The sequence below is a fragment of the Pieris brassicae genome, chromosome 11 (genome assembly GCF_905147105.1).
Source record: "Pieris brassicae chromosome 11, ilPieBrab1.1, whole genome shotgun sequence".
Classification (NCBI taxonomy): Eukaryota; Metazoa; Arthropoda; class Insecta; order Lepidoptera; family Pieridae; genus Pieris; species Pieris brassicae.
In genome coordinates this window covers 10,702,526-10,727,972 of record NC_059675.1, presented here as the reverse complement: position 1 = coordinate 10,727,972, position 25,447 = coordinate 10,702,526, and the positions used below count along the sequence as shown (strand labels likewise).

At 31.9% G+C, this 25,447-nt stretch overlaps 1 protein-coding gene across 5 annotated transcripts in view; it reads left to right on the top strand.

Annotated features, from left to right (window-relative positions):
• LOC123716077 (neurexin-1) overlaps nucleotides 1-25,447 on the top strand; it is a 69,204-nt gene that overhangs the window by 10,181 nt on the left and 33,576 nt on the right. For all 5 annotated transcript variants that reach the window (XM_045671616.1, XM_045671615.1, XM_045671614.1 and 2 more), the window contains 2 exons: nucleotides 15,964-16,108; nucleotides 20,919-21,057. In XM_045671616.1, coding sequence (XP_045527572.1) covers nucleotides 15,964-16,108; nucleotides 20,919-21,057 — 284 coding nt within the window. The remainder of the gene's footprint in view (nucleotides 1-15,963; nucleotides 16,109-20,918; nucleotides 21,058-25,447) is intronic.

The window sequence follows — 25,447 nt, the reverse complement described above, 5'->3', positions numbered from 1 at the left end:
ATGTGCGTAAGCGAGGTCTTTTTTTACTATATTTGACTTTATTACATAATTTTTTTACCAGCTTAGGAAATAGTTTTATAACTCAATTAAGTAAAAAATCAGTTAATTCAGTTATTTACCCATAATTTATAAAAAGGTAACTTCGTTTATTTCTGAGCTTGTGTGCGTATTTTATCTTATATTATGAGTTGATATGACCGTATTCTTTATGCAGATATTATAACGATCATATAATAAATGATCATAGACCATTAAATGCTATCGGCCGGACTTGCGGGCCAATGCGTTGGAGGTCTATGTGTCTCTTTTCTTGAAGGCCCCCGAGTTAACAATTTAAACATATATTCGCGTCGATCAGTTAGCATGGTTTTAATTAGTTTTTGGTACTTTTTGTAATTTAATTATTTAAAAGACACTCTTTGTTACAAATAAATCAGTCAATTTACAATCATGCTAAAGATCGGTTAGAATATTCTTAAACTGAGTGAACCTGCTACGTCGTTGAGCGTGGTATGTAGACGATATTATCGATTAGGTCATTTGTAATCGTCTGCACCGTTAGATTTTCTTTATATAGCTTGTAAGACTTCTTAAAAGCATCCGACCCGGAAGGAAGAACTGTAAGTCTTGCTACTATATTTATAGAAAGTAAAATACACGAAATTAGTTTAAATAACAATATCATTCAGGTACAGAAGTACAAAACGCTTTCAAAGACGTTTTGAAGGTAAGGTATATATAGGTTAAACCATCACACAATCTTCTTTATCGCAGAAGCCTATGCTTTTTCATGTTCCGGTGTATAGCGGGTTGCTTTAAAAGCTAATCCCTTAATATCACTGGATTATCTAATAATAATAATCCAGGTGAAAATGTTCAAAATATAAATAAAAATACATTGTACTATTAAATCTTCCGCGAGTGTAAAAATAACCTTAAATAGTTTGGCAGGCTCGATTTCAAGGGAAACAATAACGATGATTGCTTGTATTATATTTACTATATATGTATTTTTGTTATCATATTGTTAGATTGTTTTATGTATATGTATTATAGTTATTATATTGTTGGATCACTATTTTGTTTCTGCTAACTTTTCCATCAAAATAACATTATTAATACTAACGCATAGTAATTAATAGTGTTCAGATCGTGTGGTTTGCTAATCAATTTAAAGTTAGGTTAGTAAGTTCATTTAACTAAGCTAAAAATAAAATAACTTATATATATTTATATGAATATAATATTAAAGTGTCCGTGAGATATCTCTATTCAAGCTTAGTTTTAACTGCTTATGGGAATTATATTATGGTCTATATATATTTTATGATAAAAACTCGAAACATTATTTAATATTTATATCTGTTTTCCTTGAGGAATGCAACTATATGAAACTGTTTTTTGAAATCCACGTATTTCTCCTTAGGATATGCAACTTGCTTGCAAAAAAATATAATTTAGTAATATAGCGTATCTTTACTATAGCTTGCCTTCTGGGTTTTCCCGTTTCGAATACGCCTGCGATGGGTTTTGCTAGATAGATTTGTACAGTAATATCGTACGATGGCGTTGTGATATATATTTTACTTTTATTCTTTTAATATTTTTTCTCGTGTAACAAGTATGTTTTTAAAGAGAATAAACTTATATAAAAGTAATGAAATAGTCAAGTACCAACTGTAATTTCTCTTAGTCATAGACAGAACATTTATTACTAACGAAACACACAAAATAATAATAATCAAAAACAAAGACAAAAAAATAAAATATTTTTTTAAAATAAATAATAGGTATATATTTTAAGTGTGTAATGTGTGTGTGTTGTGATTGTAACTTTCCCTGGCTCAGCATTAGTGTAGTGTGGAGCAGATGTCTTCCACAGCGCTGGTCATCATTCGCCCAAAGACCACACCAGTTAGTTTGCGCGTCAGATGCAAAAAAAATGTAATAATAATAATAGTAAAAATTAATAGTGTGGGTAGAGAAATCTTGGAACATTTGTGTGCAAAAGTATATAAAAATTAATAGTCACGCAGAATCAAAATTAGTGACCGACGTGATCAGTGAAATTACAACTTTCAAAATACGTAAGCTCTGAAGCATCATCATATCCGATATTCTCAAGGTAAGACAATATACTGAGGGTAGGGGGGCTAATACACCTCGCTGTCCCGGAATATCAATGACAACGTGCTTGGCATCACCAATCCTATCGTTATACTCGGCAATTGGTAAAACTTTTGATACTTGATACTTCGTTTGTTAGTTAGTACCAACTTTTTTAAACTAGTGTTAGCTAAGTACATGGCGTAATATACTTATAGAGTTAAAAGTCTGGTGAGTAAAATATTCATCGGTCAATAATTTAATAATACATTTCAAAAGAACTATTTTTAGTTAAACATATGTTTCATTTATTAATTGAAATTTTACTATTTGATTATTTGCATTTTATTGATGATTCGTTTGGATTCTATGAAGTTATCTTTATGTGGCCACTATTCATACTAGAATCATAGCAATATACGATATTTTTACTACTTACAAAAAGTTTCTAAGACAATTATATATCGTAACGTACGTTAGACCCACATTCAGTTTACGGACTTGGATTTGGGTAAAAGTTCTATCAACTATTTATAAATATAGAATTATAGATATAATTGTTAAAAATAAAATAATAATAAATCCTCGCAGTTGAACAATGTTTATGATATTGCAATTAACGACAAATTCATTACGATGTAACCTAAAAAAATCTTGCTACTACTTTATACTTTAACCGTAAATACTGCCAGCGACTCGCGCTCCTTACTACGCCATAGCGGGTAGGCGGCGGCGGCGCTCTCCCGCGACCGGTGGTTTATTTACTTGTCGACTGTCCGACTGTCGAAAGAGCCAGATTGCTAAAGATTGCAGAATTGCTATTTAATGAATATATACTATTATGGCTGCGGTATCTAAAAGCGATGTAGATGAAGTTGAGGATGATACCAGATGACAGATGGAATACTATTATGAATTTCCGCACAACCAGCCATGTGTCAACCATGCCAGGTTCCACACGACAATCATTTATTTATTTTTTTAAATTTTCTTATACCTTTTCCCTGGACTGGAATGGACTTTATTTTGAGATATTATATTTATGTACTTTAATCTTCTGGGACTACATTCCATGGGATGCTGAAGCACTTGGTGACTCGCCGCAGGCTGTAAAACGGATTAAAAATACGAATACAAAAATATAATAATTTAATAATTTTAATAAACATATAAATATGGTATCTAATTTTTTAAAACAACAAGATGAAAGTAAAATGTTTTTACTTATTTATCCTTTTTATACTTTACCACATGCCATAAAACGTGCTACGTTCTACTACGTGCCATAAAATTTTAGCAATTAATATCACAACCCTAAAAAGGAAATGAAAATAAAATACTTTATTTGCACAATTAGATTTAGGAAACAGTTCGGAATAAAAATAAAGAGGACTGTTAACTTTTGTTTAAATCACTCCATATGGTACTTTAGCTGTACTACTGCTCGTTTGATTAATATTTTCTTCTTTCTTTGTTCCCTTCATGTTCATTATTTAGTGAATGATTGGGCTAAAAAAAATCTTATAATTTCTTGTAAAAAATTTATTGTTTCCTCTATGACCTATCACTGCTTTGTAAAATTAAAAGTGGTAGCACACGTCCCCCCCCCCCTTACAATTATAATTAAAACAGTTACACCTGGTGAAAAACTTACAATGACGTAACAATTAGAAAGTTCTTATATAAATAAATTATCACAAAGAAAGCAGGTGGAAATTCGTATGGCTTAAAATTATAACAAATAGTCACCCCTATCATCTCTTAACGAGAAAACGTTTATTACAAATAAGCCGGTATAGTTAGGCAAGTACACAGCAACAAGTGCAGGTAGAAAACGAAGAAAGTTTGATAATACGCACTGACTTACACTATTATTTCCTTCCTTTCCTGATTTTATTATCACGTGTACTGAAGAATGCTTCAAAGAGAAGAGGAGATTCATAAACCCGACAATGCAAAACTAATAAAAACTTCGGCTTGTGAGACCCACGAGACAGCTGGCCAACATGACAAAGAGCCATTGTATTATTTTGCATGTTAGTTTACGAAACTATATTTTGATACACTAACATTGAGTAGATTTTGTATCGTTGACCTAAATTATTAATTTGTTTCATTATCCTGAACCCTAGAAACCTCAATATTAAGAATTGACCCATAATTTCTACTGTTTCATATATCTATTCATTTATGAAATAATATTGAGATTATTGATAGATAAAAAGAAGTACATGTGTGTAAAAGTATCAACGAAAGGTACAGGTATTAAGTATTATATTTAAAGTAGGCAGTACGTAGGTATATTTACATTTTATATACAGTTTCTACGGCAGTAATTTTTCTGCTCAAGAGAAGAAAATATACATTTTATAAGCAATAATTAAAATTAAGACATATGATACTTAATTTGAATTTCAATTAAATGCAGCAACTTGATAGGACATGATAGATGACTCTAATCGAATCAGTCCCCAGGTACATTGTTATCTCAAATTAATTTACCACGCATTTGCATTTATTATTGCTTTTAAAATCTCTTCTTATATCGCAAAGTGTTTTAAAACTAGCATAATTATTATTTAATTGTGAAAGCTCTGTTAAATTTCACAGTTTTTGATCGGTGTACTGAAATAATAGCGAATGTTCTAAAATGTTGATGTATATTTACTATCTATCTTAGTTTGTGCTTTTTCCTGCTAATCTTTCGTTAAATATTAAAGCAACACGTATATAAATTAGATCTGCAATAAACGTTGTATATAACATTAGAAAACATTTAGCACTAATGTCTTGTTAAATAACAAAACAAAAAGTAATACCGTACTGTTTGATATAAGCGCGTTTTAACTCAGTAATTATTTGGACTCGTTCACGCATTATATTCAACCAGAGGAGAATATAAAAGCTGAGAGTGCAAGAAATGAGGTTATTAAAAGTTAACGTATGAAAGAAGTGTCTGGACAACACTGGTTTTTATTAAAAAATATTTTATGTGCTATAAATTATTTATTATATATGATAATTATTCGTTATTACATTTTTTTCATACATCTTGTTCATATAGTGCCATCTCCTTGCGAAGGTTGGCGATCATCATGGCTAGTTTATTTCTATATTCTCCTTCTACCTGGCTCGTGTTATTAAAAACGTGTCCGAAATACTTCAGTTTCCTTTTCTTAACCGTCATAAGTACTTCTTTGTTCTTCTGCATTCTGTCTTTCCAAGATATTTTAAGCATAGGTCGATAAAACCCAGATCTCGAACACTTTCAGTTTTTTTGCGATTACGATCGTGTGATCAGCCTATTTTAAGTTATTCAGTAGTTTGCTACTAATTGCTATGCCATGTGGACAATTCTTAAATATACTTTTATATTGCACTTGCACTTCCAATTATATTTCCAATATATATTTCATACAGAAATTTATTATATATATTGTTACGATGATGGGTTAACTGAAATGTTTCTCGATTTTACCACAAGTTATAGATTGTTTCAGTAGGCTGAAATGTGGTTTATAGTAGTTTCAGGACTCTATCACATTCCAGACAATTGTAATAGACATAAAATTACTCTCGTTTTCAAGAGGCTTCAACATTTTTGCAGGCTGTTTCATAGTAAGTATATTCGAGTGGCACAGGTTTTAGGAAACCCGTTTTCAGGCGTTTTCAGGACTAGTTATACCCCTTTCATAGATCAACATTCATCATTCATAATTATTGGTATACAAACTCATCCCGTTAATTCTGTATCGAGTGCGATTTCAAGAGATTAACATCAAATAAATAAAGTGGAAATAGTTAAGAAAAGTGATAAAGTATTGTGTTAAGTTCGCGTATTTAAAGTAATTAATGACAGTATTTTGTGTTTCGTTATTAGTGCGCGTAATTTGCGTATTTTTAATACATATTATTTCCTCGTTGATTAATTTAAAAATAAACCCTTGAAGAGCTCCACGGCGTTATCTATTCGATCCCTTAGCTCGTAACAATACCATAGCAAACTGATGGTCATCACTGACCTACCTCGTGTTTTATTCCTGGTCCACCGTATATTTGACATCGGCAACTAGAAATACTAGGCTAAGCAACGCACATATAATTTACCTTTTTTCACAATCTAGATCTATCTAGGTAATAGAGTTAGCGACAGGAATAAGTACATATATTTATATAAACTAAACATTAAGAAACATACAAATTATACTTTCTAGGTTACATTATATGTAACTATGTAAAAACTGTCAAAATATTATGGATGGTATGTGTGTATAAAATTCTCCTTGAAGTGTTCTACTCTCCTTCTCTTTTAGTCGACTATTTCGGAGGTTTTTAAGGTACTCTTAAAAGGTTTGCTCCTCTCTATAAAACCATAATAGGTATGGATTATTTCAATACAAGCTTAGTAAAAAAACGACTGGCGAACGAAAAAGTTGCTCTCCATGACCGCTCTTATAGTCTTCATAACCTGCCACTCATCTACGCAACTACAAAGTCTCAGGCTTCACTCTTTTCCTATTGGACGCTATCTTCACCTCTTTTACTGACCAATGCACAAACCATGGCCAACTTCATATTGCTTTTTCTTATCACGACATCCATTATTTGTCTCTCAACCTTAAACCTCCTTAATAGAGCGATTGCTACAGACGCAGCCAGAATGAATTTGATCGCAGTGTACGAGTCTCAATGGTAAAGTTGAATTATTAAATGCCTCCATTACTAATCTTTTTGATAAACAAGTCCCCTTGATGACCGTTAAGCTGAAGCCTGCTCGTTGGCTTAACGATGAAATCAAATTATGTATAACCAAAAAAGCCGCGATAAAGCCAAGATGAGTACGCAACGTACGATGATGCGCAGAGACATCACATTCACGACTCAGGGCAAGATCTATAGTGCGCACTTAGACTTTGGTCAGACTTTACTTACGAAAAACTTTGCTTAGTGTACACTAAGCATAAAGTATGATTTAGTATTTATAGACATTTTAACGGTGAGATTTAAGCTAAGTACAAGCTAAGACAGAAAATGACAAATACAAACTGATGTTTGTATTTTCAGTGTCAAATGGGGATTTACCAAAGATATGGAAATTTCCATAATATCTGGGCGTCAATAAGGCATCTCGTTCTTCCATACCTCCTATAAGCAGCTATAAGCAGCCTAAAAACACGCACGCCTATTTTACTTTATATCTGGAATATATTTTTTTTTATATCAGGACTTTATTTTTACCCTAGTATTTGTCATCTCTTTCTCGTCCCAGTTTTTCGTCTTTCTCCTCCTCTTAATCTTTCTGCACATGCTGTAAACTGGTTCTCTAACTATCTAAGTTGGCGCCGCTAATGCATTAAGACTAGCGATTTTCTGTTTCAGTGGAGTTTCATTGAATCTAGGATTCCGCAGGGCGGCGTACTGTCTCCTTTCTCTTTCTCTCTCTTTGCTATTTATTGGGCAAGGCCTGATTGCTCATCTGAACTAAACGAGGAATTGCTTAATAAACTGTATTGTCTCCAAAATGTCTGTATCCATTGTATATTGGGCCTAAGAAAGTACGACTACATCTCTGCGTTCCATAAGCGGCTAGACTGGTTACCCATTTGTCAGCGGCGTCTTTCATATCTTATATTCTATCCTGTTCTAATTCTAAAACTTCATCATATGCAAAATATCAAAAAACGTAGAAAATAGTATGCACCGTAACCAATTATTTGTGCCAAATCTATCGTGGAGTGTTTTGTGCACGGAGTAAAATTTTAACAACACTTAGATATGAAGGATGAACCACGTCCTTTATAACATTTATTATTTGAAAAATTATACGCATTCGCATCTGAATACAATAGTATTCAAAGCAAAAGGTAAAACGTTGATTTTAAGAACAAAAAATGTGTCGATTTCTCAGAAGGTTTCTGTTTGAACGTCTCACAAGAGCTTGTTATCCAATCTAAGTGTTTTCTACTTGAATTCTTAATGTTTTCGTTTTAAATTGCATTTACGTACTACATATATATATTAAGTTATATGAAATGAATAAAGTGTCAGTTCAAATGGTTTATTCTAAATTGGTTTCGTCTTTGCTGAGTTGTTAGACTAATAAATTGAAATGTTCAGGTTTCAACTTTTATTTTGTTTAAGATTACATTATGGTATTAAATATGTATACATGATAAGTTAATAATAATACCTTTAATACAATGTAGGCAATATGAGACACATAAAAGTTTTTATAATTCTTTAGCTAAAAACATCCTCGGTAGTCTCTTATGCAATTTTATAGCCTTTGAAGAAGTTGTAATTCAAGATGTAGGTACATACACCAATAAAAATACAGAAAAAGCGCATTGTTCAATTCCTGCAATTAAATACTACACATTAAAATATATGAAGTTAGTAAACGAGAAACTCTATTATTAATATTCAAAATTATATTATAACGTAATTTTAGATTAGAGGTCAAGTTAGCACTCCAAATGGATGAGTTACCAAGTTTTGACCTAAATCACGAGGATTATTATAACCTTTAAACAAGTTTATTGGTTTATTAGTTACTTGGTATAGAAATTTGCTTTTACCATTACATTTTTTATATTTTATGTTATACTTTATGATTCCACATAAATTATCTGCTTACGAATACATAAATATATCAGCGTTTTTATTATCATTTAGGTTATTCATAGCATACATTTAGGCATTAGTGTATGCCAAAGGGTGCCGCGGAAAACCTTTAATATTAATTTTATTTTTTCATATTAATATTAATTTTTATTAGTATTTCACTATATAGTTTCCGAGCCTTATAGTTATTTTTTTAACAATTGTTATGTATACTGGTTGTAATGACGTGGATTTATTTTAAAATAGTAGTTCGTTTACATACGTATACATAGCATAGAACGATTTTGCTGTTCGATGCCACATTTAATTTGAAACCTGTACAAACTGTTATTGCCTGTCTCATAAATAGCGGAAAACTGGAATTTTCAATTGAAAATGTTAAGCGTACTGGACGTAAACAGCGTGAAGCGGCTCAATGTTAGCTGTGCCCTTTAAAAACATACCGCTTATGTAGTAGGAGAAAAATAAGTAATAGTGTTAATACACTCTGTTATTACAATAACTAATTACGACCGACTTAACGAAATATTAGTTTTATAAAAATGTTTGCTATTTGAATGTGTTTTTTTAAACCGAACGAACGGATGCAGATAAAAAAACAAAATAATTATTGTTTAAAAGCGCAAAATCAGAAAATGATGTCTGAAACATGACCGTGTAAATAACACGTCTCTTGTAGGTTTTCCACCAACTGGGTCGTGGATAGGGGTGAACAATTTTCTAGAAAAAAATAAATTTCTAAAAAATAATTTTTCATAGTGGATAAATTATAATTATAAAACTTTAAGGTTGCGTTTTTTGGTGTTATCTTTATAACATATTATAATATAATATAGAGCAGTGTTGGCCTAGTGGCTTCAGCGTGCGACTCTTATCCCTGAGGTCGGAGGTTCGATCCCCGGGTGTGCACCAATGGATTTTCTTTCTATGTGCGCATTTAACATTAGCTCCAACGGTGATGGAAAACATCGTGACGAAACCGGCTTGCCTTAGACCCAAAAAGTCAACGGCGCGCATCAGGCACAGAAGGCTGATCGCCTACTTGTCTATTCGATTAACAAATGCTCAGGAAACAGATACAGAAATCTGAGGCCCAGACCTAAAAAGGTTGTAGCGTCATTGATTTATTATTATTTTTTTTATATCTTTATAACAAGTAACTAATTTATATCAAAATTAAAACTTCATTAATCGAATCGATTTTGACAGCCCTGGACGTGGTCGCTGTTTATATATATTTCTATATAGAATACAACCCGTTATTGCTTCCCAACTGACAGAAACTTACATCACCATTTTGCTAAGTTGTATTCGAAGAGAGTATTTATTATGTGATTATTTCGCAATTATCCGGAGCTGGTACCTTATTTTTCCTACTGAAAAATTATTCATATTTTTACTCTTACAAATAAGTAAGTTTTTGTCGAATGATGCTCTAAACAAATTGCATGAATCCTACGAGAAATACTTCATAAAAAGTTAACGTTACAGTCATATTTTAAGAATAGAGTGCTATGTTAACGTGTGCGGCAAATTAAAGACATATGAGATTGTAAGAAAATTAAATTAGTTTGAGAGGAGTAGCGTTGGTGATAAATATATAGGCCACTTTAATATTTATAGTGTGTGCTCAGACGGAGAAAAAATACCAGTGACAGCTCTCAGAGGCTATTGCTCGCGATACGGAAAAAGGTTCTTTGAATTAACAACTGGGAACGTAATTAATATTTTAGCAATATTGTCGTTTTTATAAGTAGTAGACGTCATCCATATGGCCTTTATGAAATGGTTCTATTTCATGAAATGCCATGATGTTTAATTGACAAAAATTAAACATACAGATTTTTTTAGAAAGTAAACGTACATTTCGGTGATAAAATTTTGGCATTAACCTAAACTGTTCGTGTTGGAAATTGAAAGTTGATATAGGTTTCTTACAGGCAACAATGTTTTTATTGTATGATTTGATCAATAATGAAAATCTATATAACGAAGTGAAGTTCAGGCTGAACGTGAAAATTATAATTTTGTTAACTGAAATCTTTGTGTAGTAATTTAATCGCCTATTAAAATTTCTTATTACCGAACTAGATTGGAGATAAAGAAAATTTAAACTGGTTAATGTGTTATTAATCTATTTTGTGAGAACTGAAATACAATCAGTATTTTGAGAGTTACCGGTTCCGTTAAATTACAGTAATAAAAATGGAATAGCGGCGTCTCAGGATTCTTAATTAAGTCTATTTAAATTATTCTCGACGCAAATTAGCCACCTATAGCGATGCGATCAATGAAAATATACAATTCAAAAGGAAATCATAAAAATAATGTAAGTCTAATCTAATCTTACAGTACCGGCTCCGCACGGCTGGATATTTAATTTGATTAACATATGTATAATAATCAATATTTTATTTGGATCGAAGTTATCATACGGATCACTAACTTCTGAAAAGTATTCTATAGCCTAGATTAACAATTGTAGGAGTGACAGAAAATTATGAATTATTTTAAAATCGGTCTAGTAGTTTTGACGGTCACATGTAGTCCGGAGGTATTGTGTTCTTTTAGAATAAAAACTAATCAGGCACTTAAGTAAAAAAGTTAACTTGTCTCTGCCCCCTGGCTTATAGAATTGTCGCGGAACTTGGTATTTTAAAATTGTTTAGCTTAAATGACATACCGTGGTAAAGTACTATATAATATATCTAGAAACAATTTGAGGTCCCTAATAGTCAAAAAGGGATTGTAATTGTGAAATTAATGTCCTATTTGGGGGTGACCCAAATGTCTCGCTCTGTTGTCACGTTGTTGCTTCATTATGCACAAACATTGCCCCGCAATCATTGCTGACTACATTAAAAGATTTTGTGTCAACACTGAATATTGTTAACAAATAGGTTGAGAGTTTTTTTTTAATTTTTATTCTGCCCTTGGTTTGCTCAGTAAGTTCTGCTCGATTCACTTTTAAAAGTCACTATAATAAACTAACATTGTCTGGCCAAATTTTGAAAGAGCTAGGTGTGATCTGTTGAAGCAGTGTTGGCCTAGTGGCTTCAGCGTGCGACTCTCATCCCTGAGGTCGTTCGATCCCCGGCTGTGCACCAATGGATTTTCTTTCTATGTGCGCATTTAACATTAGCTCGAACGGTGAAGGAAAACATCGTGAGGAAACCGGCTTCCCTTAGACCCAAAAAGTCGACGGTGTGTGTCAGGCACAGAAGGCTGACCTACTTGCCTATTCAATTCACAAACGATCATGAAACAGATACAGAAATCTGAGGCCCAGACCTAAAAGGTTGTAGCGCCATTGATTTATTTTTATTTAGGTGTGATCTGCAGCCCGAGACTGGCATGAGAGTATGCCGGGATGGCTATCCGACATGTTGCTTGAGCACAGATCGCAGCTGGAAAAATTCTGCCGTTAGATTGTCGGCCGTTACACCGTTGTAAGGTATTGCCTTTTATATTCCTCAAAACCACACACAGCATCAGTATATTAAGAAAAATCTAAACGACTTCCAAAAAATCTCGGTGTTTTGGGCTGAGCAGTATTTCACTGAGGTATGTATGCATATCTACAAGTCTCAAGAACTTCCTCACTTGGAGGACTGTTCATTTACCTCCCTAGCTTATTAAAAAATAGACCAAATTCAGAGAGCTAAAAATCCATGATAAAGTCAATACAATATAAACTCAACCCAAATATCTAATGCACTAAGTTCTATCCTACGTACATGCCCAGTCAAAAGCGAAATACTCCTGAGGTTGAGCTTGGAGAACATAGTGTAGTATGTTCGTCAAGTTAACCTCATCATAATGTTAGGATTGTATATATTAAAGAAACAAAAGGAGAATGGTAAGGTAGAGAAGCTACAAAGGTAGAAAACACAATATCACTTACTTACAATTAGCTGTACACTACGTATACACTATACGTGCTAGGTTTTAAAATTTTTTTCTGATAATAATTTTAAAAACCAATTCCACTATTTACCTTTGTAAAAGTGTATATTATTACTAAATTATAAAATAAATGGTTGGGACAAACAGAGGTTATACCTTTAACACATTAAAATATTATTTTACTCTAGAATTTGGTCAAATAAAATATTATTATTGTTTAAATATTGACCCATAATAGTTATATTTTTTTATAATACTATTTATATTGTTTCTATCAATTTTAATACTTTTATTTTTGCTGTGTAAGTTACGGCTAGTAAATATTATATATATGTGTTTATTCTAAATAAATAAATATTATATATAATATACGTATATATTTTAGTTAGGTTTACAATCTGACAAAAGATTGTAAAAATACGACATAAGAACTACAAAACGTTTGTTTTTCATGAATTCAATGTCTTTTGTGATATATGCTGCTAGTAATAAAAATACGAGAAAGCCACGGAATTTATTTAAATTAAATACTAAGTAAATATATTTTTATTTAATTAGAGGTGTATTCTCTTAAAATTCCACAACCTATTTTTATAAATGCAAGTAACAATTGCAAATGCCTTAAGGCTTCAGACTGAGTGATTTCGGTCCAAAAGATGATCGCTCGCAGTCAAGCCAGAGGCCTACCTAAAGCGGGAACCAGGTCACGCGATCGCTACGGATGAGGGAGATTGTATGATATATATCGTCTATTGTATACCTCTGATATTGATACTGCGCCGCAGTCGGCCGGCTAAAGCGATTTAGTCCACTCACTGCCGATCTACTGGCTTTATTGCGGATATTTTTCAAAAGTTTACATCCCTTCTCATGAAACTGAATTTTGGATATTAAATAAAACTTAATTTGTTTGTAACTGAACGTTAATATTTCAAAGAGTAGCGAAAGGTTTTTACGACGGCTTTTTCTCTCGGACTACACCCTCTGTCTTCTTTGATGATGAGGAGGAATGTCTGCGATAGAAATTTAATGACGTGGAATAAGTGATACATGTATCTTATATTCCATAACAAACATATATATATATATATATTTAATTAAAGTTCTAAACATACATTTACTACTACTTTTGAAATCAAGATATACAGTGATGCTTAGTGTGGCAATTTTAAGAATAAAAGTAGTAAATTGCCGTGGCTTATAGTTTTTCTTTTAATTATAGGCATACTTTTATATTTTCTTTATGATAATTTACATTTCGATTTTATTGCTAATTTTATTAATTCCTTACATTTTTACATACCAGTTCTTTACAGCAGTCTTTACTATCTACGAAAGACTACCAAATCGACTTAAAATTCTCTTATTTTGATATTATCTCTGCTTTTTATAATCCATAATTTAAATTCCAGATTTGATGAATACATATTAGAATTTAATAAACGATTTTTGGTATTAGTTATGTAAACTTATTGCCTATAAACAATGACACCTCTCTGTATTTTCATTGTTTGAAACCTCATTCAGACAATATAATCGCCCGAAAAAGACTGCACTTAGCTTATTGGATCATTTGCTCTTTCCGGGCCTTCAGATAACATGAATTATTTCCGACAAACGTGCCCAAGTTATTATAATTATAATGATATTTTTTTATGATATATAATAAATAAATAGTACCATGTTCGCTATTCTCACATATTTAATTATTTTACGGCTTTGTGTAAAAAGTCTGAGTAATAATATCATCATATAACTTATATCGATGGCAAGTTGGCAAGTTCTCAAGAAATTATCTTGAGATGCTCAAAGCACTCAGAGGGGTCAAAATTAAATTAGAGCAAGCAATACAACTCAAGTTGTTCTTTATCTGGATTTTCGTTGAACCATATAAAACATAGCTGATGTGTTTAATTATTTCGTTATGTTTTGATTTTTATGGAGATAGAGAACAGCTTAGTCCGTCGTGAAATTCACTTGATAAGTTGGATTAAATAGAAATAAAATTTCTAAAAAAACTGAATTTAGATAGAGGAATAAAATAAGCTTAAGTTTTTGGGAGTTTTAACCTGATATAATGAGTATGTAAAAGATAATTGTATATTTACAGTTTATGATCGTTTTGGTTTTTGTATTAAATCTCATAAATATAAATATAACGAAATGTTAAAACGGGACAATAAAAATTCTCTATAATTAAATATTCAAACAGAAACAGCATGTTCTACGTAAATCGTTTAAATTTCCTCTACAACGATTATTTTTAGTTACGTATGTTTTGATTCGCTATATATATAGACCATTCTCGTGAAAAACGGGTTGTAAATGTCATATAAGCATCTAATCCGTGTTGGAAAGCAATTTCAAATTACATTGGTGAGTGTGTCAAGTCTAAGATATATTGCTCCTCCTGTTAGAAGAAGACGGCTGATAAATTGTCCGTCCCGTTTGTGTATTTGGCGTGCGGTTGTCTAGTTCTTGTGTATGTTTCTTTGAAAAATGTATCGTGTATGTTTAGTTTAGTTAAACGTTATACTGTATATTTGTGGTTTGGAAGTTAATATATTTTGTTAATCGTTGTAACAACTTTTTACTTGTCTACCTACCGTTTAAAAATTATAGAGCTTTTTATGATTTCTAAGTATTATAAAATATCTTTGCCCTCGTTATGTAACCTAACATTAGTTAAGTTACATATATATATTTTTGTTACTAATTAGAAGCGCAAACCAAGTGTTAATAATCACATCTTACACTTCTAGCCAATAAATTGTAAATCGTTAGGTTTGGTAGTAATAAATTAGCCTTTTAGTTTTTTATAGTTTCATAAATTTTAATATAACATTGTCGTTTCCGAGAATGAACTATAGGTCGACATTACTTATATAAGAATATAGGTAAGATCTACCTATCTTTGTCTCTCTTAGTTTTAAGATTCTTATGGGTTGTATATACATAAGTTGAGTTACAGTATTTTGTTAGTCCAGCGTCGCAACCGTACTACCCCTAATTAAGATTTAAGGCAGTTGATACTCAGTTTCATTTATTTGAAATTCCGTCCAACAATCACCATCGAACTGAACTCCTTTCTTACCTTGTTCCACTGTTATATTTGTATAACATATGTTATCTTTTTTTGTAATATTAAATATATATATACATATAGAGTGTATCTCTTCTATGCGATGCCATAGATAAAATGATAATAAATATTCTATTGTTTACCTCCAATCTTATAACAAAAAAACAAGACTAAACTTAGTAAGGAAAGCCGAACGATTGATTGTCATAACTTTAAGAAACTTTAATTTGCCATGAATTTTCCAGGTATAATGCAAAGCTGACAGCCCTGGCTCTTCCATCAGTAATCTTTGAGCCCAAGTTCCGCGGCGCCGTGAGAAACCTGGTCTACTCAGATATTCCTGGTCAGCCGCCTAGAAGACAAGAACTTCGACATTCCAGAGATCTAAAAGTAATTATTTAAGTTTTTATTTAGATTCACTAGAGTCACAGATTAATATCTAAAATTCATCGATATAAATTTGTAACAAAATCTCTCTTGCTCCCTTTGAGGCGTCTATTATTTAATAAATTTTTGTCATCAGTTATGTTGTATGCAGAATTGCATAGTCTATACAAGCAAGACATATAAAAAAAACTTCAGCAGGTAGCTTCAATTTTCAATTCAGTACATTTAATAACAAACTTTGAGTTACAGATGATTTCATTCCTGGAAATCAATTACATTTAAATGTTAGTATGAATCTGCTTGATATTTTGGTGCGACCTCATGTCTTGAGTGACAGACATTAACTGTAACTGTAAATTAATTGTAACAAAAAAACATAAATCTTCTAACCAAACTATTGTTTTCTTGGTTTAATTTTTATCTAAGATTAAATAATTTCTTAACAACACAAATATGTATTTACTGAAAATACTTTTTAACCCGCTTTTGAAAGCAAAGAGAGGGACGACAGAAGTCTATTATACCTTATAATCCGTCGCTTCGTCTTCTTATAGTGCAGTCGCAGTGCAGTAGTCACATTCGTAATTGTAAGGATATGGCTCAGCTGTTACTTGTCTACTACACTACCATACTAGGTTTTAGTGGGTGGGGCTTTCGTGACAAATTTCCGTCGCCTCTCACATTTCGAAGAATTCGATCTTTCTACCATAGGTACCTTCACGTATCCAACGCGAAGAATGTCCTGACCAGCCGCGCTTTAACAAGGCAACAGCCTATACACCTCACAAAGCGGACGACGTCGACCGACACATAGATCATGTCCAATGTGGTTGACTCCGGTGCTCGCATGGCTCTTTCAACTGTCGTACTTCACGGCCGTAGTTTCAAGCTTATGAAACATTGTCTATTTTCACCCCATTCCCAAAAAAGCGACCGCTTGGACCTACCCTACCTAACCCACCCAGCTATAGACCAATCGCAATCACTTCTTTAATTAATGCTAAGCTAATGGAGGCTATCATCAATAGACAGCTTTTGCGATATCTGGAGGAGAACCAGCTAATTAGTAATGTAGTATAGTAGTATGGCTTGGCAGCGATCTTCTTGCCTAACTTACTTATTGGCCTAAGCTGTGGAAAGTAAGAGAGAGGCATTGGCCCGCTAGCTTGTTATTGCTTAAATTATTTATTAATTTAATTTAAGCAAGCCTTTATAATTTTGTCCTGAACATTAAACTGTACCTGTTTAAGTTTTTTTACAGCGCTCACCTTAATTCAAGAACGCTGGTCAAGCCGTTATTATTTTTTAATTTTCTCAGTGAAATAAATAATCGTAATTAGCTAGTACTTATATATATTTGTGAGTCAATTAACCTTTGGCAGAGCTTTTACATGTCTGTTTACACATATTATTATTTATATTTTTAAATTTAATTTTAGTTATAGTTGCATGTTATTTAGAGTTTTTTTTGTTGATTAATTATGCACTTTTTGTACTTTACCTTCCGTATGTGTTTCTTTTTTTATTCTCCCATATTAGGGTTGCTTGGAAGAAATCGCTTGTTAGCGATAAGGCCGCCTGTTTCCTAATAACTTATGTAATCTACTTACTTTTTGTTTGTATAATTATATATATTATGGTAACAAAGTATAAATAAATAAATAATTTTGTAGTTTCGGTAAATGCTTTGTGTTCACATTTCATGATTGAATACATTGCATCGTTTCATTTTCTTTCGAAGTCATACATTAATAACAATATATAGAGGACTTGTAATAGGTTTAGCTTTACTTTAAGCTTGACATAGACATGCAGTCCTTTGTGTTGTATTAAAAATAAAACAATAAAAAATTAGTTGTGAAATATTTTGTCTAACACACGGTTATAAAGTGCAAATAGTACCGTTTGTATTTGTGGTTCATTATTTTATTTTCAAAGAGTTCAAAATGTGTGTTACATTGCCATTACTTGGCGAGACGAGTTGTTAAGCAACTAATTCATATCTTGTTTTTGCATAATTATATATCTAATGATGGTAAAATTTTCTATTGACGAAATGATTTAACCCTTGGAATACTTGATCAAATAATTCTTTCACATTATTACAAGTAAAAAGCAATTTGTGGCATGCATTTTCTTTAAAATACCGTCAAATGGCAGTCCATGTTGTTAAAGCTCTTCACAGCTTGGTTGGCGTGTTTTTTTAATTATTAACACTCTTATAAATTAAAATCTCAGAAAGGTGTGTTTTTGTTGCGAGATAAATTAGGCTAACTCAATTATCAACAAAGTACTGTATTATTTCAATCAACACACTGTGTGTTGGATGAAGAGTATGCAAATCAGGTTTGAGGTTTAAGATATGAATATGGATTTAAATTTTATTCGAACATAGTTTATGTAAAAGTGATAGCTTGCAATGTTTATTCTATTTTCGAACACCTTTAGCTATTTCATTTAATATATTAAAATAACATTACAACGTCTATATTTTTGAACGTTTAGACATCCACTACTCGACTGATTATACTATATGTTAGTAACACCATAATTTTAATTAACTCATAGTAATTCAAACAAGAAGGTTCACTTACTTGAGTTAATTTTCAATCGACCTTGATTAAACAATCGTCACACGGTAGACGCAACACAGCAGCGCATGTAATTTTCATATAACATAAATTTGTTTACAAATAATAACGTGTATTTAATTAAATCGTATTTTTTGGAAGTAACATAAATGCAATGTGAGAATATTGGACATGTTTTTCCCATCAGGGATCTCCAGTCATATTACATTTTCAATGAGTTCTGAGTGACAAGCCTTTTATATAAAGCGAACAACCTTTAACAAAAGCTTTTACTTGTCACACTTTAAGACATTGGAAAGAGCATTAATAAGGTTTCAACGTAAGCCTTTAAAAAATACTCCAGTAGGATATCAAATGCGTATAGAATAGAGGAAAAAAGAGGCTATTCCTTAGTTGATTAGGTTTGTTGCCATTTAAATCATAGCTCTCATGTCCGTACAACAACAATCTGTGCCTGTACATTGCGGCGTTTAGGTTAGAGTAATGGGTTATAAAAGATTATCTAATTTAACCTTTATTCTTCCTACGAGCTTATCATTAAATTATTATATTATATCAAGTTTAATATAGCTTGAAGTTAAATTTTTAGCTTTCATTGAAGCTAATTGTCAAGGAAACACATCAGTATTTCTAGATAGTTTATAATTTACTGTAGAGATGTACACTTTTTTAAAATGCACTGGAACAGCTAAGTTGACATATTTTTTTCTAGTATATCATATGGTTTTGCTTTCATATGACATACATAATGTAAAGTCAATGAGGAAATAAAGTATAAAGGATTGAATTGTTGATGTCACAGTTAAAGGCAGACTAGATGTAAATGTTGGTTTACGTTCTGAGCACATGGAGTCTCCAATCATCCATTTAATAAAAGAATGTTTGTGCAGTTATTCTTAAAACATAAAAGGCTAATTTAGGTTTTACACTATTTTATTAATTTAAACATTCTTTTCTTGGCATTCTTAAAATTCTGAATACGCAGTGATAAAATAGATCAGTTGTTCGGTAAAAGTTAAATAATTGGTCCGTTTTAGTTGCTACAAATAAGCAATGTTTTACAACGGTATTATAGTATACTAATAATACAAATCTCTGTAATGAACTAATAAAGTTTTTATTTCTTTCAATTTGTTTTACGCGCATAAATAGAGGTAAATATTGAGGTTTAAGGATTAACTAAAGTGTGTATTCCAAATAGTTTTAAACTATACCATTATGTTTCGTTAAAATTATCTAGTATATACTAACCAACTTGCCAAATGTGTCGACAGGCTTCACGAATAAAAACATTTTAGGACACGTACTATTTCACAATTGTGTCACTGAAATGTGTTATTGAATTGAAGACTGTTTATTTTGATTATAGTGCCTAGTCAGACAATCTGAGATCGACTCATTATTTCTCTTAGAAGAATTTTCCTACGAATGATAATTATAGTCATTAAAGAACTACTATTTTTCAAATCCTATATAAATATATTTATAAACCATATAGTTACTAAAAATAGGTATAGAAGCACGCCCACGATATTTTAGTTTACTTAGAATTTCCTAAATGGATAAAATTAACATACTTGATAGCTTCTAAATGAGGAATTGTCAAATGAAATGTCTAAATAGTTTTATGTATATAAACTAATAATGTATCAACGCAGTGCCGTCAATAAAGCGTAGCACCAGCCTACAGAACGCCTACGAAATTGTAGCAAACTGACGTGTAGGGTTTCTACTAAGGGAGTTCAAAGCGTAGGCGAATGTAATGAATGAATGATGCATTACGAAATTTATTTGTGGAGCGTAATTGGGTTTTCAAATATTCTAATTGAAATGTGGAACATTTCTTATAAAAAACAGGCCAACACAACAAAAATGAGAGTGTGAAGTCTATTTATCCGACAATTTCATTATTAGTAAGTTTTAATCAGCTTAAGATTTTGTGAAACTAATATCGTATTTTAGTTCAAAATAATCGACACAGGATTCCGATTGGGGCGTCAAATAGTTAAACGGATCACGCTATGCAGTAAAATTCGTGCCCTAACATTATTAAGATCTAGTGAACGTGCTATTCAGGCCTTGTGCGTGGTTAATATTAAAATTCAATGACTTTTGTGTATTTACTTTGTTAATATATTCATTGATATTTACCTACTTGTGCTTACTCACGTTGCGAAAATGGATTTTATACAATCTATTTTGATAAGATATTTTTGTTACAGTCGTCAAGAATAAATGCTAGCGGTGATGCCTGTGAACGTAGAGATCCATGTCAACATGGAGGGGTTTGCATTAGCACCGACGATGGACCAATTTGCGAGTGTCGTGATGGGGACTACGAAGGGGCCTTTTGTGAGCGAGGTAATTGCAAAGACATACTTTAGGTATAGACTGGTATTTATAGTATATAGTAAAAACATAGAGAATACATGCATTTAAAACCTTTCGAAATAATGTTAATGCATTACTGACCATTGCATATTGTATTGTAAAAACAGTATTTTATTTTGATCCAGTATTGCAATATAAAGCGAGTAATTAAATAATTTAAGTTTTCACTTAAGTATATAATACCTAGGTAACACTGAAAATTTTTAGAAAATTAAAAACTGCTTAATGAAGAAAGTTGCCAATACTTTTATTGTTTTTCGAAGTAATTTCCGTTCCTCTCTACATATCGTCGCATTCGATGGAACCACTGAGAAAAGCAATGGGCCCATTCTTTCTTAGGGGTCTCACCGCATCTTCGGGGCTCGTAAAGCGAATACCTCGAATTTTATCTTTAGTTCTTGGGAATAAATGAAAACGATTGGCAGTCTGCAGTAACTGTCCTTTCATCTTCTAGTACAACTGTCGCGAAAAGACCTTTCCGACCAAAGAATGAGGCAGTCATATTTTTTCCTTGACTTCTTCCTTTCTTTATCTTAGTTTTCCGATCCTCGAAAGGAAACACCAACTGAGCTGAGATTGCCTTTTGGTTTCGGGTTTGTAGCAATATATCCAGCTTTCATCACCTGTGACGATGTCAAATACATATCTAACATTTGGCGCCACCAGTCCATGCGAAGGTGTTTCTGGTCGTCGGTTAAAGTATGGGGATTCCATCTGGTACAAAGCTTCCTGACGCCTAAATATTCGTGTAATATTTTTTGAACTTGACTCGTACTAATGCCTAGGCTTGCCCGTATCTGCTGATGGGCCACTCTCTTATCTTCCTCTATCATGCGTCGCATAGCACTGATGTTATCTTCAGTAGTCCCTGTTAAAAGACGTCCCTCACGCGGATCATCATTGAGATTGCTACATCCACGCTTAAACTCGTTAAACCAATTGTATATAGTGGCACAAGATGGGGCTTCATTAATAATAATAATAAGCTTTTTTATTTCCTGTTTTACAATAGTTGGTAGTTGCTATTTGTAGTTGGGGCTTCATTAAGAAATGGTAATCGCAGCCTATCATAGCTTTGTTGTTGAGTGAGACGAAAATCATAATAAATCATTGAGTGAAAATTTTCTCGCGTTAGGTTCATATTGTGACAAGAGTTTAAGATTTGCCAATACACAAAAACAAATGCAATATACTACATTAGGTAAAAGAAGAGTTTTCTTAAAATATTAAAACACATTATTATCATTAATTATATTATAAATCACGTAATAGAATCCCGTTTTTATCAAAGATATCATTTGAGTATAATTTTTTTTTAAAGACGAATAAAATCCTCTAAATGTTATTGATTATATAATGAGTATTTGTTTAACTAAGTATTTAAATGTGTAGATACTAAATACTTTAAAGTCATCCATGAAACATTAGATGGTAGATTTATTTAGGTAAGCATATTAAGTAAATAACCTTTTACAAGTCTTTAACAGGACTACTGTTAAGATTATTCCGATTTGTCACCACTGTTTTAGAAGAAAAAGACTAAAAAAAATGAAAAGAGCTTTTTACTACTCCGCATAAGGATAAGGACAACACAATGAAAGCTTTTCTTTTGAAAACACACGTATACAAAGTTTTCTTTTTATCTCTTAGTTTTTCTTGTTACTTCATAACTTTCGCTGCGGATTTACATTTCATGTAAGTAGCAAGTTGAAATGGCGGTTGCTTAAAGCCAAGAAAAACCCCATTGGTGCAGCCATGGCTCGAACGCCTAAATTCAGAGTGTCGAACGTTACATACCTAACACAATAGAATAACACTGCAATGAAACAGATTTTAACGATAAATCTTGGATAGCTAAGTGCAGGTAATTTTGCCTGCTCTTTACCTGCAGGTGTACATCTCACCAGTCTCACCAGAATTTCACATGAACATTTTACAAAGTAATTGCAACTTCGTAATGTTGCCACAAATTTTTACTAGATATTTTAAAATGTGCATTTGTAATTTCGCTTAAATTACAAATCTGAAGGGATCAGAATACCTTACTGTTAAATAAAAGAACTCTATGAAAATTATATTCTAAGAAAAAAATGTTTATTATATTTAAAGTAATTAAACAGACTTCAAACAGCAACTAAAAAGAAATAAATAAAGGCAATATTTATGCCAATATATCATACATACCCTACACCTGCAGAAACGTATGGATAAAGACAAAGTTCACGAAAAGTTAAAGAAAGATTTCCATGCATTGTTGGACCTAAAGATGTAATGGCGTAAAACCACGCTACATTTTAGTATCACGTATGCTTAATAGTGGAAACCTTTTAACTACATTTTCATCTTTAGTTTTAAGATGACGTTTGATTTTGTAACTAGCAGGAAGGTTTCTATTTGTATGTAGAGAAAATGATTGAATTAAATTACAATAATACTGTTTATTTTCAATGATTTCATCACATTTATTAGATCACGTACTTTTTTAATTTGTGTTCTTTTACACTACTCGTACAACCAAAGTTGATAAGTGATGATTAAATATTGTAATTATTGATTTTGGTTTCACCCGCGCAAAAATTCATTCCACCAACTATAAACATAACTACACTTTTTAAAGCAAACGGTACCTTCCCTGTAGTACATATTCAAAAGAAATATAGTAATCATTGGAAAAAAATGTTAACCCCTAAAGGTCAAGGCCACGAATAGGGTTGTTATAAATGTTGCTTGTCGAGCCCATTCGAATGGAAATAACTGATGGCTGACATTAGTATAGAAAAGCCCCCTAAATAGGTACAATCACCTTTCCAAGGCAAAGAATAAGAAAATCTTCGTAAATTTTATAATTTATGTACATACATTGTAAGATGGAGATAATATAATAAAATTAAAAAAAAAACTTTTTTTTCCTTGTACTTCTACGAAAATTCTTCATTCATTTCAGTTTGTTTGTTTGGAATATATTGAATTTTGTGGTTGGATTATACAATTAAAACATAATGAAAAGTACCACAAAAACGTAAAATAGCTAGGAATTTTTCAAGTATTCATCATTCTAACCTTGGCATTTTACATTCTGCGAAATAGTCAATACTTTCCGAGTTCTCCGTACATTCAATATTTGCTTGAACGTATAAAAACTTTCTATTGATACCACTAATAAATGAATGAGGTTATTGTGAGCTAGGTTAATAAATGACTACCTGAGTATGGAACTTTAAATCGATATTTTATTTAGTGCTAGAATTAGGAATACCTTTTTAAGTCAAATTGAATTTTGCAGTATCTCTTGGAATTGATTAATTTGATTGATTGATAACAATAACAACAGATCTGATGAAGTTCTGTTCTCACGATAATGTAAGCTCTTACGCTATGCGTAATGCTTATCCTGGACCATTGATTTTTTACATATTTTTTATTATTATTATGATCAATATAATTTTTTGATGTTGTATTGATAAGGGTATAAATAAATGATAGTTTGTCGTTGAAAAAATAGTCTATAAAAGTCTAATAGTTTTTATACAATTTATTAAATTAAATTTCATGAAATAACAGCATTGTAAACATTACGTATATAATGTTCGAATACTGCTCGCCATTTCGATCGGAATCGATTTAGTTTTATTCGAAGGCAATCTAGGCTTCGCCGTGCTTTGCATACTACGATTAGTGTGGATTATCGAGCTTTTGCCACCAAAATGACAATGTCAAATACAAATAAAAAACAATGATATTTTACTCGATATATACTCGTATAACTAGTCTGGCCATGAATACATAAAAACTTTTCTTTTTTTCAACTTTTAATTATGTATTTTTAATTTGGAACACGTATATTATTTTAAAAACTTCTTTCGATTTTGCGCCATTTCACATATTATATTTCAAATTACAATATTGAATGGAGTGTTAAAGAAAATAGGATTGCAGTGATCGCCTTGCACAAAGTGGGTATAGAACCGTCGGTCATATTACAGACACTTCAAAAGCTTGGTATCAGCCCATACGGCTTCGGCTTCGTATATCTTACTATCAACAGATACAATTACACAGTCGTCTGTCGAAGACCAGAAAAGATCGGAGCGGCTGCGTGCTGTTAGTATTACAAACGCTGTTAATGCTGTTAAATCCAGAATTCCTCGATACCCCATTAGGAAGCAAAAAATCTTATCGCGAGAAATGAAGATTCCGCTAGGACTCTGTCACGTATTATAAAACAAGACCTGAAGCTCGATGCTTATCGTCGACATACAGGACATGCCCTAAAGCAATATTTACAATTAAAGAGAGTGGATCGATCAAAACGCCTTCTGTCGTGAAATGAAGGTGAAAAGCACAGAAATATCTTCTTTAC